General features: G+C 55.3%; 1 protein-coding gene and 1 long non-coding RNA gene across 3 annotated transcripts in view; one reads left to right on the top strand and one right to left on the bottom strand.

Moving 5' to 3' along the window:
* The window catches only part of LOC139178622 (uncharacterized), an 11326-nt gene extending 8114 nt beyond the window's left edge, over window positions 1-3212 (bottom strand). The window contains exon 1 of the long non-coding RNA XR_011563020.1: window positions 3086-3212. This is a non-coding gene — a long non-coding RNA (uncharacterized lncRNA). The remainder of the gene's footprint in view (window positions 1-3085) is intronic.
* Window positions 1413-15359, top strand: ITIH3 (inter-alpha-trypsin inhibitor heavy chain 3). 2 transcript variants are annotated; one of them, XM_019984417.2, is made up of 22 exons: window positions 1420-1566; window positions 2215-2235; window positions 3210-3376; window positions 3466-3570; window positions 3824-3986; window positions 4525-4638; window positions 5653-5778; window positions 6082-6198; window positions 6397-6565; window positions 7150-7275; window positions 7537-7718; window positions 9421-9606; window positions 9728-9867; window positions 10534-10688; window positions 11305-11322; window positions 12377-12400; window positions 12634-12669; window positions 12830-12943; window positions 13432-13636; window positions 14322-14494; window positions 14687-14798; window positions 15114-15359. In XM_019984417.2, exons 1-22 carry the CDS (start codon window positions 1474-1476, stop codon window positions 15241-15243), a joined length of 2676 nt encoding a protein of 891 aa, XP_019839976.2. In that variant the 5' UTR covers window positions 1420-1473; the 3' UTR covers window positions 15244-15359. The 2 variants fall into 2 exon arrangements, with proteins under 2 accessions (XP_070632600.1, XP_019839976.2); XM_070776499.1 differs by lacking the exon at window positions 2215-2235 and having other exon boundaries at window positions 1413-1566.

Raw genomic sequence — 15359 nt, 5'->3', positions numbered from 1 at the left:
TCTGCTCCCAGGTGTCAGCCCAGAGCTGGGTGCCTGGTGGTAGTAGGGGTCACTATAAGAATTCAAGAGGCCGGAGGAGAGCAGGGACCCCCAGCCAGGCATCAGCAGTTCCCTTTGTTGATCTACCATCATTTTGCTAAGGTGGCAACTCTCTGTCTTTGCTTCTGTGGCTGCTGCCATTTCCAGTCACTAGTCCCCTCTTTCCTTGTGGCTTCTGCTGCCTCCTAGCTTCTGTTTCCTCACTCCATTTCTCTGCCCCCAGGAGTCAACTCTCTCTGTACATACCACAGTCAAATGAAGTCTTGGCTTTCAGTCAGGACCATAGTCTGATCCATACATGAGCTATCCTGTGACTAGGCATTCTCATTATCTCTGCTCAGTGGTGGCCAAGTGGGAGGGTCACTGGGTCATTTTGTTCAGAAAAGTATGGCCAGCACATGATGGCCACTCTGGAAGGTCTAGGGGCTGGCAGGGCTCTGGGATGGCCCAGAAGGACCCAGCCCCCACTGGGAGGCACTAAGACCGTGCCTCTGAGGCTGCCATGGTCCTGGACCACAACTCCAGCCTCACTGGGGACTTCTGGGAGAACGATCCTCCAAAGGGCCAAGGGCAGCTGAGTTCCTGGTCAGACTGAGAACACAGGGAGGAACACGACACATGGCCTGGTCCTCCAGGTGCTCAGAGTCTAGAGACAGTGATCAGATCCAAACATGCGAACCTCAACCAAACATTAACAGTAGAATGTAGGCCCTTTGGGAGCTTGGAGCCTGGAGCAGGGCTGTCTGTGCTCAGCTAGGGGACAAAAAAGGAAGAAGACATTTGGAGGGACAGAGAGAAGAGATGTGAGGTACAGAGAAGTGGAAGGTGGGAAAAGTTACCTTCAGAAAGCAACTTGGAGCTGGATCACAGGACTCGGGGATTGTCTTTCCCAAGGGGCACAGGAATCATAGAGGGTAATGAGGAAGGAGTCAGCCATGGAGATCCGAGTCTCAGGGTGGTAAGTCTGGTTTTGGGCCCTGGCCCTGATAAGTCTGGTTTTGGGCCCTGGAGAAGGGAGGTGAGATAACTGTGATCCAGGAGGCCAGACCAGAGGCTGTGCCCATGATGTGGTGACAATGCTGAGATGCCTTTTGTTTTAAATGTGAGTCCATATTCCATCATCATCACCCCCTCCCAGAGGGTCTCTGGGCCCGTTTGTCAACGCAATACTTCTGGCTTCCCCATGGGGCTCCGTGTCCCACGGCCACTGGGTGTGAAGCCCTAACACTGTGGATGATACCCACCGAGTTACCTTGGTACAGGTAGATCCAGGCCCATCACTCCACCCATGCCCAGCTTCCCCAGGGGAACCTCCCGCCTCCTGCCCCTCCCACCCCCTGCTCTCCCGCCCCCGATGCAGGTCGATGACCCCACTTGGGAAAACATCAGGCTTGCTCATATAAGGAGCCCGGGGCCAGGCCAGCATGCCCAGCAATGGCGTTGGCTCAGTGGCCCTACCTCATCTTGGCCCTGCTCTCCGGCTTGGCAGTCTCTGGCTTCCCTAGAAACCCATCCCTGCTGCTTGGGGTAAGTCTGCCCCTTATTCACCAATAGGCAGGCAGGGAGGCCACACTGGGCAGTCCTCTGTAGAATGAGGAGGAGGCAGAGGCTGGGCAGTGAGCTGCAAGGAACAGGGCAGGGTATAGGGGGACCTGGGCCCCAGACCTGCTGTCAAATCTGATGAGACAGCTTCCCCGGGGGAGCTTAAATCTCTTGGGCCTCTGTTTGCTGACTTGTCAGGTGGGTGATGCACCACGATCAGCTCACCTCACTGAGGGGCTCTGGGGTTCATATATAGACAAGGGGAGAGGCCTCTAGGAATGGCCAGGCTGAGCTGCATGGGGTACAGTGGTGGTGGGGTCTGGAGGCCTGGGGCCTAGGGAGGGGCAGAATGAGTCGGGGTATATGGTGCAGGGGGAGAGCACTGACTTTGGCCCTCCCTGACACGCTCCCCTAGACCTTCCCCCGGACCTCAGTCTCTCCATCTACTCAGAGCCCTTTCTACTCTGACATGTGGCTCTGGGTGGGTCCTCCATCCGGAGGCACCTCAAGGTGTGTGTAGGTACTGGGGGAGGTGGTCACTGCTGAACCCTGGCCTCAGCCCACAGCCTCTACCCAGGCCACGGTAGCCTTGGCCTTGGCCCGACCCCTGTGTTTGTCTTTGTTTTTTTCCAGAAACGGAGCCTCCCGGGAGGGGTGAGAACTTTCACAAGAGATGGGGCAGGGCAGAGCTGGTTGCCCAACAGCGGAGGAAGTGGGCGACAGGGGAAGGTCCCTCCAGCTGGCAAACTCCCTCATGGCCCCCTGCCCTGGCAGACCCCTGCTGCCTCCTGAGCCCTGGGAGAAATCTCCAGGGAACCATGCCCCTCAGACTCGCTGATGCAATGGAGGACCACCCTTCCACGGGTCCTTCTTCCCACAAACGCTTACCGAGTATTTATCAGACCCCATGCATGGGGCAAGAGACACAGAGTGAATGACCCTGTGATGCCTTCGCGAAGCATCTTTATATCCATGTTCAATCCAGATGTCTCCCTAGAACATCCCTTGGCCCATCATCCCGTTGGAAAGAGGGTGCTGGGGGGCGCGAAGGCCCTCCCCATGCATCGCCCTTGGTGCAGGAAATAAGGGCCTTTTTGGGAGACAGAACCAGGCAGCTATCAAAGGACACAGGGAGCAGAATGGAGTGTGTGTGGACATGCTCTTTCTAAGCTGAGCTCTGGAAGATGAGCGGGAAGAGCTAGGAGCCAGCATGGTAGGGACATGGACTGAGCAGAGGAGGCAGGACCTGCCCAGCGGCCCCCAGAGCCATGGGGAAGGCTGTCCTGGGGGTGGTAGGGAGAATAGAAGGACTTTAAACAGGAGAAGGACAGGTCAAATTTGAGTTTTTACACCATCTCACTGGCTACAGCTGCATGTAAACCAGATTATAGAGCTAAGGAGGCAGAGCAGCCATCACAACAGTGGTGGCCAGTTAAAGGTAGCGACCAAAGATACTGCCCAGGCTTCTGACGTGTGTGACTGGGAGACTGGAGGGGCCACTTACCAGGCAGGAGCTTTGTAGCCCACAAAGGGGAGCTTGAAGGGGAGCAGCCAGGAGGAGGTCCTGGTTTCCAGGGGCCTCAGGCTGGCTGGTCACAGTCCGCTGATACACTGTCCCTCTCCCTCAGGCAGTCGATGGCATCGAAGTCTACAGCACCAAGGTCAACTGCAAGGTGACCTCCCGCTTCGCTCACAATGTCGTCACCACCAGGGCCGTCAACCACGCAAACACAGCCAAGGAGGTGTCCTTCGATGTGGAGCTGCCCAAGACAGCCTTCATCACCAACTTCACCTTGTGGGTGTCACCACAGCTTCTGGCTCTGGGCAGGGAGGGGAGTCTGGCTCAGCCTGAGCCCCTCCTTCCCCAACTCTCTATCTCTGCAGGACCATCGATGGTGTTACCTACCCGGGAAAGGTCAAGGAGAAGGAAGTTGCCAAGAAGCAATATGAGAAGGCCGTGTCCCAGGGCAAGACAGCTGGCCTGGTCAAGTAAGTGTGGACCCCCAGGCCTTGGGGAGAATGTCAGGGCTGTGAGGGCCCTCAGAGACACTAACAAAAGAACAGCAGCTATTATTATTACCTGGCAAAATGTGCTGTAATTCTTACAACGTTATCTTACTTTGAAGTTGAGGCAACCAAGGCTCAGTGTGGGTAGGGGGCTCTCCCAGGGGGAAACCAGAGGCCCAGGAAGCAGGGGGCTGTGCTCTTTCTGGGGAAGTCATTGTTTTTCATCCCCATTCAGGGCCTCTGGGCGGAAGCTGGAGAAATTCACGGTCTCAGTCAATGTGGCTGCAGGCAGCAAGGTCACTTTTGAGCTAACCTACGAGGAGCTGCTCAAGAGGCATAAGGGCAAGTACGAGATGTACCTCAAGGTCCAGCCCAAGCAACTGGTCAAGCACTTTGAGGTAACTGGCCACTCGCTTGTAGCCCCTGAGGGGATGGGGTGCCAGAAAGAGCCCTGGGCAGAGCCCACAGGAGAAGTATAGGAGCCCAGGCCCCAGCAACTGGCCAAGGAGGCGTGGGGGAATTACAGTGGTGCTGCCCACAGCACTTGGGCCAAAGGGAGGAGGCCAGACTATACCTGGACTATCCAGGTTGGGTGCTGGGCCCTTGAGGGCAACATCACCAAGTGTTTCTGTAATGCTGGTAACTGGTTACTTGGGCATTTTTACCTACATCAGAGTACAAAGCCAAAGGAAATGCTTTTAGTGGTAGACTCTGGGGCACCATATGGCAGGGAGTGGAAGAGCTTTGGGGTCAGAGTACCCAGCTGCAAACCCATGTGGTCATCTCCTTGCTGGGAGGCAGCAGGCTTGGGTGTCACAGAGTTGTCCTAGTGGCTGGTCCCTGCGCCACACTGACCCATCTCCTCACCCTTGTTGTCCTGGAGGCTGGGCTCAGCACTGTCACTAAGTGACATCCCGTGACACTTGGCCATTTCAGATCACGGTAGACATCTTCGAGCCACAGGGCATCAGCACCCTGGATGCTGAAGCCTCGTTCATCACCAATGACCTCTTGGGCAGCGCCCTCACCAAGTCCTTCTCAGGGAAAAAGGTGGTATAGATGCCTCTGGGGCCTGGGGGGAGGGAGCAGGGGCAGGAACACTGAGTCTAGCAAGGTGAGTTTGAACCTGGGGGTTTGACAGATGCAAGGGAGAGACAGAGAGAGAGAGAGAGAGAGAGAGTGTGTGTGTGTGTGTGTGTGTAGGTATGAGGCGGGGATCAGGGAGGGGGAGAAGTCTGTAACATCCCCTTTCTCCTAGGCCACCTGGGGCAGGAGTCAGGATGCTGGAGGCAGGGGGCTGTTTGCTGGTGATGACCTGCCAGAGGAACTGGGGTCTCAACTGCACTGGGGAGGGGACAGGGAAACCATTTATGAAGCCTGATCCTGTTTCACTTCGGGAAGGTAGGGCAGGCTGCTGGTCCCTGTTTTACAGAGAAGGAGACAGAGACCTGAGGGAGTTTTTCAGATCTGACTCCACATGAGTGGTGAAAGAAAGGGAAATTCATTCTTGGTGCTCGTGGTTGGCTCTGGACCCCAAGGTCCCCAGCAATTCCAGGGGTCTTGCTGATCGTGGGTAGTGGATGAATACATGTTTACATGGACAGCAAACCTCAGTCAGGACTCCCAGGGCGAGGCTCGAGGAGCACACTCTCAAGAGGGCTGGTGACCTCTGCAGGCGGTGTCCCCGCCCAGGGCCCCTTCCTCACTCTCTACTCTGCTCCTTCCTTGCTCCTCTTGACAAAAAGCACACAGTGTCACCCAATGAGAAGTTCCTTTTCATAGTGCAGAATTCTCCTCCCTAAGTGGCTTCTAGGTGCAGACAGAGCTAAGGGACTTGTGAGGCCCAGAGAACCAGGAGAGTGAAAGCCTGGCTCAGATAAGGCCTCTAGCCTCCAAGGGGCTCCTGATCTCCGAGGCGGAGAGAGGTGCTCAGGAAGGCCAGAGTACCCCAGAGGGCGGCAGGACTCAGGCACTTTGCTGAGTGCCCAGGGCAGCCCCAGGCTGAGGTCTGCAGAGGGCAGGCCCTGCCCAAGCTGAGAGAGGCCCTCCATCACCCTCCCTCAGGGCCATGTGTCCTTCAAACCCAGCTTGGACCAACAGCGTTCCTGCCCAACCTGCACAGACTCCCTCCTCAAAGGAGATTTCATCATCACCTATGATGTGAACAGAGAATCTCCCGCCAATGTGCAAGTAGGTACCTGCCAACTGGCTCTGCCAGGCTGATCCATCCCCTACTTTGCTCTGGTGAGGGCTGATGTGTGGAGGGACTGCAGCTTCATCTAGTAAAACAACCTTGATCTTCAGCCCAAGCATGAAGTTCCTGCAAGGCATGGGGACCACAGGCGGACCAGAGCCTTTATGTGGTGCCCCCTGGAGGCGAAGAAAGGACATCTTTATTTGGCGCTGCTAAAAGTCTGGGTTCTATTTTCAAGGGTAGCCAATGTGAGGTTGCTGAAGGGCCACTGGTCTCCAGTCTCCCTCTCCCCTTTCCAGATCGTCAATGGCTACTTTGTGCACTTCTTTGCACCTCAAGGCCTTCCGGTGGTGCCCAAGAGCGTGGTCTTCGTGATTGACGTCAGCGGCTCCATGCACGGTCGGAAAATGGAACAGGTACTCTCCTTGGTGCAAGAGTGGCTGATGGATGGGAGACACAGGGAGATATTTTTAAAGTGGATGAAGCTAATATTCCAGTGAAAGAGAAGAAAGGAGGGCGGGATTTTTAAAAGGCACAAAGCCTCTTTTCCTGCAGATGGCAGGGCCCTGGGCCGGGAACATATCTTCTTGTCTGCTTGTCTTTCTCCTTCCCAGACAAAGGATGCCCTCCTCAAAATTCTGGAGGATGTCAAACAGGATGACTACTTGAATTTCATTCTGTTCAGTGGAGACGTGACCACTTGGAAAGACAGTTTAGTTCCAGCCACTCCTGAGAACATCCAGGAAGCCAGTAAATTTGTGATGGATATTCAAGACCGAGGAAGTAAGAACAGAGGGGAGGGAGCTACATCCTGCCGTTCCTCTCTGCCTGAGCAGCCTGTTTCCCTTCTGCCTTGGCAGCAGAGACTTTGCTGGTCTGGGCCCTGCAGATCCAAGCTGTGGATAGAGGTGGGATGGAGAGTCCTCAGGCTTGACATTGCGATGTCTTCTCTGTGGTCTAGGGAAACCCATTTCTTTCCAACCTGTGATCTCCACAAGGTAATGCCACAGAGAACTCTTATCCGTGGCATTTCATATGAAAGATGACAAGTGACGTCTACACTACTCCCCACTCCTCCCTGTGAGAGGAGCTGGCAGTCCATTTAACTGTTCTCCAATCACAATGTGTTCTTACAGTCACCATGTGCATCTATCCTTGCAGCAGCCCTGAGAGGCTGGTCCTCTTACTCATTTGAAAGACTAAGTCATCCATTCATCACTCACTGAGTCATCCAGTCAATATTTACTGAGTACCACCGCGCACAGGCAGGCAGGGTCTTTGGGCATGTGAGCAGGGACTGTTGTCTCGACTGCCTCCCCCTGGCACCCTGAGGATCCCCTCTCATGGTGCCTCTGTCTGTGTGCCAGTGACCAACATCAATGACGCACTGCTGAGGGGCATCAGTATGCTGAACAAGGCCCGGGAGGAGCATACAGTCCCAGAGAGGAGCACCTCCATTATCATCATGCTGACCGACGGGGACGCCAATGTGGGTGAGGCCGCGTGTGTGGCTCTGGCTGCCGCTCCTGGCGCTATAGCCAGCGTGCTGCACGACCTTGGGCAGCTCTCCCCAGGGTCCCCCGTGATCTGTGAGCCCCTGAAGGGCTCTGCTCGCCCCAGTGTCTGCTCACTGAGGGCTTGTGGCCATGACTCTGCCAGCTCTGCACAGGCAGGGGTCAGATCTCTGCAGACAGAGCTGGTCCAGACAGTTGCTGGGGCTATGGCTGCAGCGTAAATACCTCCTTCTCCCGCAGGTGAAAGCAGACCTGAGAAAATCCAAGAGAATGTGCGGAATGCCATTGGCGGCAAGTTCCCCTTGTATAACTTGGGCTTTGGCAACAATCTGAATTATAACTTCCTGGAAAATATGGCCCTGGAGAACCATGGGCTTGCCCGGCGCATTTATGAGGATTCCGATGCCAACTTGCAGTTGCAGGTGTGCCTTGCCTCATATCCCTCTGGGAATGGGGAGCTCACTACTTCCTCAAGAAGCTGTTCCACTGTGTGACGATTTAAGTTCTTAGAAAGAACTTCCTCTCGGGTTGAAATCTCTCTCTGGTCACCTCTTACCCATCAGTACAGGTTCTGATTTTGTCCACAGGCTGCACAGAACAGACCTGCTTCCTCCGTAGGACTGCCATATCAGATCTAAGACCTCCAGTTAAATAGGAACTTCTCATAAACAACGAATAATTTTTTAGCAAGCATGCTCCAAACACTGAACAGGACACTGTACTTAGTTTGCTGTGCTGTGTTAAGTTGCTCCAGTCATGTCTGACTCTGTGTGACGCTATGGACTCTAGCCCACCAGGCTCTTCTGTCCATGGGAGTCTCCAGGAAGGAATACTGGAGGGGGTTGCCACACCCTACTCCAGGGGATCTTCTAACCCAGGGACTGAACCCCTGTCTCTTACGTCTCCTGCATTGGCAGGAGGGTTCTTTACCACTAGTTCTACCTAAGAAGCCCCACATTTAGTTTGCTAGTGCTGCCTTAATAAATTACCATACCCGGGCGGCTTCCACAGGCCATTGTTAGTGGTGGTTGCTCAGTCGTGTCCGACTGTTTGTGACCCCATGGGCTGTAGCCTGTCAGGCTTCTCTGTCCATGGAATTCTCCAGGCAAGAATACTGGAGTGGGCTGCCATCCCTTCTCCAGGGTATCTTCCCGACCCAGGGATCAAACTTGGATCTCCTGTATTTCAGGTGGATTCTTTACCATCTGAGCCATCAGGGAAGCCCTCCCTGGGTGGCTTCCACAGCAGACATTTATTGTCTCATATGTCTAGAGGCTGGATGTCCAAGATCAAGATGCTGGCAGGGTTGGTTCCTTGTGAGAGCTAGGAGGGAAGGCTCTACTCTAGACCTCTCTCCTTGGCCTGTCGATGGCCATTTTCTCCTTGTATATCTTCATATCATTTTCTCTGTGGGCATGTCTGCCTCTGGGTCCAAATTTCCCTCTTTCAAGGACACCAGTCATACCGGATTGGAGTCCATCCTAAACAACTCATTTTAACTTGATCTCTGTAAAGAGCTTTTCTCCAAATTTAAGGTCATGTCCTGAAGCACGGGAGTAAGGATTTTCACCTGTGTATTTTGGGGTTACAAAATGTGTCCCTATGACAGCTGTACTTATACTAAAAAGTAACCTGTCACTTACCTGTTATTCAAATGTAAGTCATGCCCTGCATTTTCATTTGCTAAATCTGGTAGCCCCTCTCCTCCCCAGCACAGGCAGTGCCTCTCCACCTCTGCAGTGGAGCCCCCGGCCTTCCTCCTGAGTCTCCTGGTCTCCACGCTCTCACTCCACGTCAGCTTCTCTAGTCAGCCTCCACTCTTCCTCTTCTTTTTACTTTCATTTCAACAAACAAACATTTCTTGAATCCTATGTGTCAAGAACTCTGTCCTTTCCTTTTCTGTTCTTCCCAGTCTCTAATTGGGATGGCGGGGGCATTGAGGAGGAGGTTCCCCAAACTGAAGGACACAGTCAGGGCCAGGTGGAAGTGGAGATCAGGAGCTGGACTGGCCTAGCTTGAGAGATCCAGCCACCTGCAGAAGCACCAGTGGGAACCTGCCCACCCTGTCCCCTCCCTGCCTGCACTGGTGGCCTGAGATGATCAGGGCCCTCATCTGAACTCTAGGGCTTCTATGAGGAGGTGGCCAACCCACTGCTGACAGGCGTGGAGGTAGAGTACCCTCAGAATGCCATCCTGGACCTCACCCAGAACAGTTACCAGCACTTCTATGATGGCTCTGAGATTGTGGTAGCCGGGCGCCTGGCGGATGAGGACATGAACAGCTTTAAGGCAGCTGTGAAAGGCCACGGGGTAAGCTGACCCGGGGGCCTTCTTGTGTGCTAGGGGTGGGGGACCTACCGATGCAGCCTCTGAACCAGGCCAACCTGGCTCCAGGACACTAGCCTCTTGCCTCCTCCCACCCCCATCCCAGGCCATCAACGACCTGACCTTCACCGAGGAAGTGGACATGAAGGAGATGGAGAAGGCCCTGCAGGAGCGGGACTACATTTTTGGGGACTACATTGAGCGGCTCTGGGCCTACCTCACCATCGAGCAGCTGCTGGACAAACGGTGACCCTAACCCACCCCTCACACAGCGAGGCCCTGCCCTGACCCCCAGCCTTGCCTCAGCACCTACCTGTGCACCACCCCCCATGCTGGCTATGCTCCAGGAGAGCCCAAGAGGAGGAAACTTTCACCTTGCGACGTGCACCTCCATGCCCACTGCAGCTGCCCGATCCTTCTCTTGGCCAGGCCCCCATGGCCTGTTTTTCCTGGAGCAGAGAGGGTCTGTGACGGGGGGCTCAGGCAGGAGCCTGGGAGCATCTTGAGGGCAGGGATGAGCCTTGACATCCTGTCCCCCACACCCAGCACGGGTCTGCAGAGATGCTGAGGAACATAATGGAAGGCTGAGACCCCAGCCCTCAGCCCCAGGGGGCAGAGCTTGGCCATGCGAGGGGGCCGTGTCAGCCTTCTGTTGGGCTGGATTGGCTGGGAAAGATGCTGGCACTCAGCATGTGAACACCATGGTGACCGACTGGCTGTGGCCATGTTGAGCCCCTTGTGGCTTTCACCTGGAGAAACATGCCCAGAGAGGAATCAGGGCAGGTCCATCTATCCCAGGGAGCTGATGAAACCATTTTCTCTGACTGCTAGTGGGCTCCATCCTAGGGGACACCCACTGGGAGAGGTGGAGGGGGTCTTGGGCTGACCCTCCCACCCTGCCCGTCCCCACAGCAAGAATGCCCAGGGTGAGGAGAAGGAGATTCTCACGGCCCAGGCCTTGGAGCTGTCCCTCAAGTACCACTTCGTGACTCCGCTGACCTCCATGGTGGTGACCAAGCCTGAGGACAACGAGAACCAGACGGCCATTGCCAACAAGCCCGGAGAAGGTAGGCACAGACGGTGGGGGGCCACAAGTTGGATGCCTCCTTCCAGGCCCCTGACCCTGGGTGCCCTGAAAAGAAGTGGGCCTGCTGAGAAAGGCAGGTCTAGGAGGCATCAGAGGAAAATTGGCCAACGACCGGGGAGGGTGTTATAGAGGGAGGGAAGCCATTAGTGTGACTAGTGGAATGTAGGCATGAATAGGAAGAGCCTTGAAGTCTCTAAAGGGGGCAGGGTGTCCAGGATCATTTCTAGGAAAAGGACTGAGGTTGCAGCATGGAAGTGTTGTTAGATAAGACGAAGCACTTCCGACCTAAAAGTTCAGCCTGGAGACAGCACCTGGGGATTGTGAGAGTAAGAGGCCATGAGAGCTGGAGGCTGGGACCAGGCCTGGTCAACCAAACGCCATGAGTGCAGTGTCCTGAGGGTCCCTGCAATTGGCACTGGGAGATATGGGAGGTAAAGAGCCAGTCTGGGCCAGGCCTCTGCCTCCAGGAGCTCCTGCTTCCTGTGGGGGCACACATGGCCCATGGCTGGCCGGCCAGGCAGTGAGTCAGTCACTAGGGCCCTGACACTGGGGTTCTGTGGCCTCCAACCCCATGGTCTCCTCTTCCTCCCTTGCAGGGCCTCTGGATGCAGAAGGTGAGCTTCAGCCAGCGGCTGATGAGTTTCCCAGGAGGAGGTCAAGACAGGACCAAGGAGGCCTTTCCAATCACCCAGGGGACCCACCACCCAGGAAGGGGCCACCAGGACACCTGAGCTCAGCTCCCAGCTCTACTGCCAACTCACCAGGGGCCAGGGCAGGGCTCTGTTTACTCTGAGCCTCAGGGTTCTCATCAGCTGACAAAGGGGGGGGCTTCCCCTGCCCAAGGAGGGACAATTGGGATGAAAGTATTCTGTGACCTGCAAAAATGAGTAACTCAGTTAGTTACTCAGTAACCCCACAGCAAAGCTTTGAAGGAGGCCTCTTACGGTTCCCATTTTACAGAGAGGAAACTGAGGCATGGGGAAGTTAAGTTCCTTTGCTCAAGGACTCGTTCAGCAGGGGACCCAGCCAGGACTTTGGCCCAGGCAGCCTAGTTTTGGCACCGGCTCTGGAGTTCACAGCAGTCTGTGCTTGTCTCATTATGGAACTGGAACCTCATCCCCACACCATCAGGCAGGACGTCCCCAGCCCCTACCGGCCTGCCTTGTCTCTATCCACACAGGCTGTTCTAACCAAACAGTGTATTTCGACTGGGTCACGGCTCTGCCCTCTGAATAGCCCTGTGAGATGTAGTCACTGGTGCACGTGTGTGTGAGTGTGTGTGTAGGTGCATGTCGGTGCATGTTTTGCTACTGAGGACAATAGTCACCTGTGAGCCTCATTCTACTCCAGCCTCGGGACTGTAGTTTAGGGTGGCAGACAGAATTGCTCGTGACAGAGACACTGATAACCTAATGGCTTTTATTTTAGCCACTTGGAAATGCCGATCCCCTGCATTAACATTAGGCCCCTACTACCACCAGCCCTAGAAAGGGATTCCTTGGGGGCACCCCATTTCTGAAGCCTAAACTTAGGGGGTCACATTCCCACCTCTGTCAGCATTGGGGCCCCACTGGGGACAGCAGCCCCAAGACAGGCAGAAGGCCTGGGGTTCGGGGGAGGGAACCCCCTAGACCTTGCTCACACTTACCCTTTGGCTTCTTTTTTCAGAGGTCCCGTCCATGGCTTACCTGAGTGAGTATGTGCCAGCTGCCACAGAGCGCGGCCCTGCATGGTTCCCCTCAGGAGTCTTTCCTGAATCAGCTCTCTGGAACAGGCAGATGGCTGGGGGGGTCCTGAGGAGATGGGGGGAGGTTAAGAGCATTAGGGAGCCTGAAGGTGAGGGGCATGAACCAAACTCTGGGTGGGGGTCTTGGTGCCTCCCCTGGCCTGTTTGTTTCGCTCAGCCCTCTCTCTTTCGTCCACAGCCAGCTACCAGGCTCCCCAAACACCCTACTACTACGGTGAGTTTCCCAGCTTCCCCAGGTCGAGGCTCTGGGCCTAGGACCTCAGGCAGGCCTCCTGCCTGTCTAGGAGTCCATCCCACAGGGACTAGGAGGCAAGGGGAGGTCCCTGGAACAGTGAAAGATCCCGAGAGCCAGCCTCTTCTCTGTGTGTTCTCAGTGGATGGGGACCCCCATTTCATCATCCAAATTCCAGAGAAGGATGATGCCATCTGCTTCAATATTGATGAAGACCCAGGCACAGTGCTGCGCCTCATTCAGGACCCTGTCACAGGTGGGGGCCATGGACTGGGGCCAGGGGCCCTTCCTGAGACGGCCTGGAGCCCCCAGGGTGGACACATGGGCCAGGCTCACTCTGCCCCAAATGCACCCATCTTTAAAGGTAGATTCCATCCTGTAGGGATTTCATATTCCATCCACAGCCACAGGGCCGGGGGTAATGGGGAGACGGTTAGAGTTAAGGCCTGCCTGGGCCTATGGGCAGGACTCACCCTGGGCGTGAGGAATAGTGTTTCTCTGGACAACACTCCCTGGCCCAGACAAGGGGCAGTTCCACAAGGTGGGCCCTCAGCCACCAGTGTGATCCCAATATGTCTAGGAACAGATAGGACTGGCTCTCAAATCCTGGTCTGTCAACTGAGAGACCTGGGTCCCCCACTGGGTTATCCCTCAGGAGGTCTGGCTGAAGGGGAAGCTGTGACCCTAAAAGACCAGTCTGGACTTAGGTCTTGCTGGTCTCTCATTGCCCCACCCATCTGGCAGGCCTCACAGTTAACGGGCAGATCATTGGTGAGAAGACAGGCCGCTCAGATTCCCAGACCAGAAGGACTTACTTTGGCAAACTGGGCATTGCCAGTGCTCAGATGGACTTCCGGATTGAGGTGACATGGGAGAATATCACCCTGTGGAATGGGGACTCACTGAGCACGTTCAGCTGGCTGGACACAGTCATGGTCACACAGGACGGGTAAAGCCCTGCTGCTGGGTCTCTGAGGGGTGATGGAGTGCGAGGGTCTTAGGGGGAATTTGAACAAATCCCAGAAGATCCACGGGGTTAACAGGAGAGACCAGTGGCCTCAGCTCCCACTCTGGGAAAGGTGAACATGGTGGCCCCCAGCCCAACCTTGGGGCTCCCCACCAAAGGCAGACAGATAGGTGGCTGGACAATTCACAGGACAACTTGAAGGAAGGGCTGTGTGGACAAAAGCATTAGGTGGACCTGGCAGGCTGATGATGACAAAGATTCCTGTGTGCATCAGCTCTGGCTGAGCTCACTTGTTCTCAAACTCCTCTGCCTCTCCTGCACCTTCAGGTCACCCCCAAGCTGGGTGGGCAGGGCTACAGTGTTAGTCCCATGGCGGTTCAGAGAGGGGCAGAACCTACCCAACGTCACACAGGAAGCCCAGTGGCCTAGCTGGGGCTTGATCCCAGGTCTCCAGACCCCCAGGACAGCCCCTCGTCTGCTTACGGAGTAGCAGGAACCCACTCAGTGCAGGGCGAAGTCATTGTCCATAAGCATCTTCTCTCCAACACCCCTGACAGTTTCTGGAGTCTGTGTGCTCTCAGATGTCACGTTTCCTGCTCTGCCCTTGATTCAGACGCCTGGTATCATGGCCACTGGGCCCCACTGCTGACCTTTTCTTCTCTTCTAGGCTATCTGTGATGATCAACAGGAAGAAGAACATGGTGGTCTCCTTTGGAGACGGGGTTACTTTTGTGGTTGTCCTGCATCAGGTGTGGAAGAAAGAGCCTGCCCACCATGACTTCCTCGGCTTCTATGTGGTGAACAGTCGTGGGATGTCAGCACAGACACATGGGCTGCTGGGTATGAAATCTTCAAGCTTCAGGTCGTTCAGGCCACATGGTGGAGGGAAAAAGCCACGTGAAAGGGCCATCTTAGTCACCCTGGACCCAGCACTCAACACCCCACCCAGCCTTTGCATCAATCCTGGAAGGCCAGTGGCCTTGTCCCGTATGGCGGAGGTAGGGTTGACAGTGTGAATGTTTTTATTCCTAGGACAGTTCTTCCACCCCTTTGACTTTCAAGTGTCTGATGTCCACCCAGGCTCTGACCCCACAAAGCCAGATGCCACAATGGTGGTGAAGAACCATCAGCTGACAGTCACCAGGTGAGGGGACCCTGCTGATGTCCTCAGACTGCTGGGTACGAGATAGGAGGGAAGAGCTCTCTCCACCTACGCACATCAGCCTGGCTGGCTCTTGTCTTCCATGGGATTCCCTTGTTTCCCTCTGGGCTTTTGGCTCCCTCTAATCAGGAAAAAGCCAAATCTGGCCCCCTAGAAGGAGTAACCACATGACCTCACTCTTGACCAGAGTCTGGACTCGTAGAATTGGCAAGTTCACACCCCCTTTCAAGTTTAGGTCCATGAACGTGGCCATCTTGCCTACCCTGCACATCACAGCCTCTCTCTCCTTTCTTTCAGGGGCTCCCAGAAGGACTATAGGAAGGACATCAGCGTCGGCAGGAATGTTGCCTGCTGGTTCGTCCACAACAATGGGCAAGGGCTGATCGACGGCATCCACAGAGACTACATTGTCCCCAACCTGTTCTGAGTTGATACGCCAACTCCTGCTGAGATGGCCAGCCCAGCCTGCCTGGCATCTGGAACAGAGGCACAGAGTGGGGCGTGATAAAAGGCTGTGACAATAAAGGCCAAGAAGGAACTGGA

Source organism: Bos indicus, chromosome 22 (genome assembly GCF_029378745.1).
Source record: "Bos indicus isolate NIAB-ARS_2022 breed Sahiwal x Tharparkar chromosome 22, NIAB-ARS_B.indTharparkar_mat_pri_1.0, whole genome shotgun sequence".
NCBI classification, from domain to species: domain Eukaryota; kingdom Metazoa; phylum Chordata; class Mammalia; order Artiodactyla; family Bovidae; genus Bos; species Bos indicus.
The sequence above is the reverse complement of the archived record's forward strand: the minus strand, read 5'-3'. Positions and strand labels throughout refer to the sequence as shown.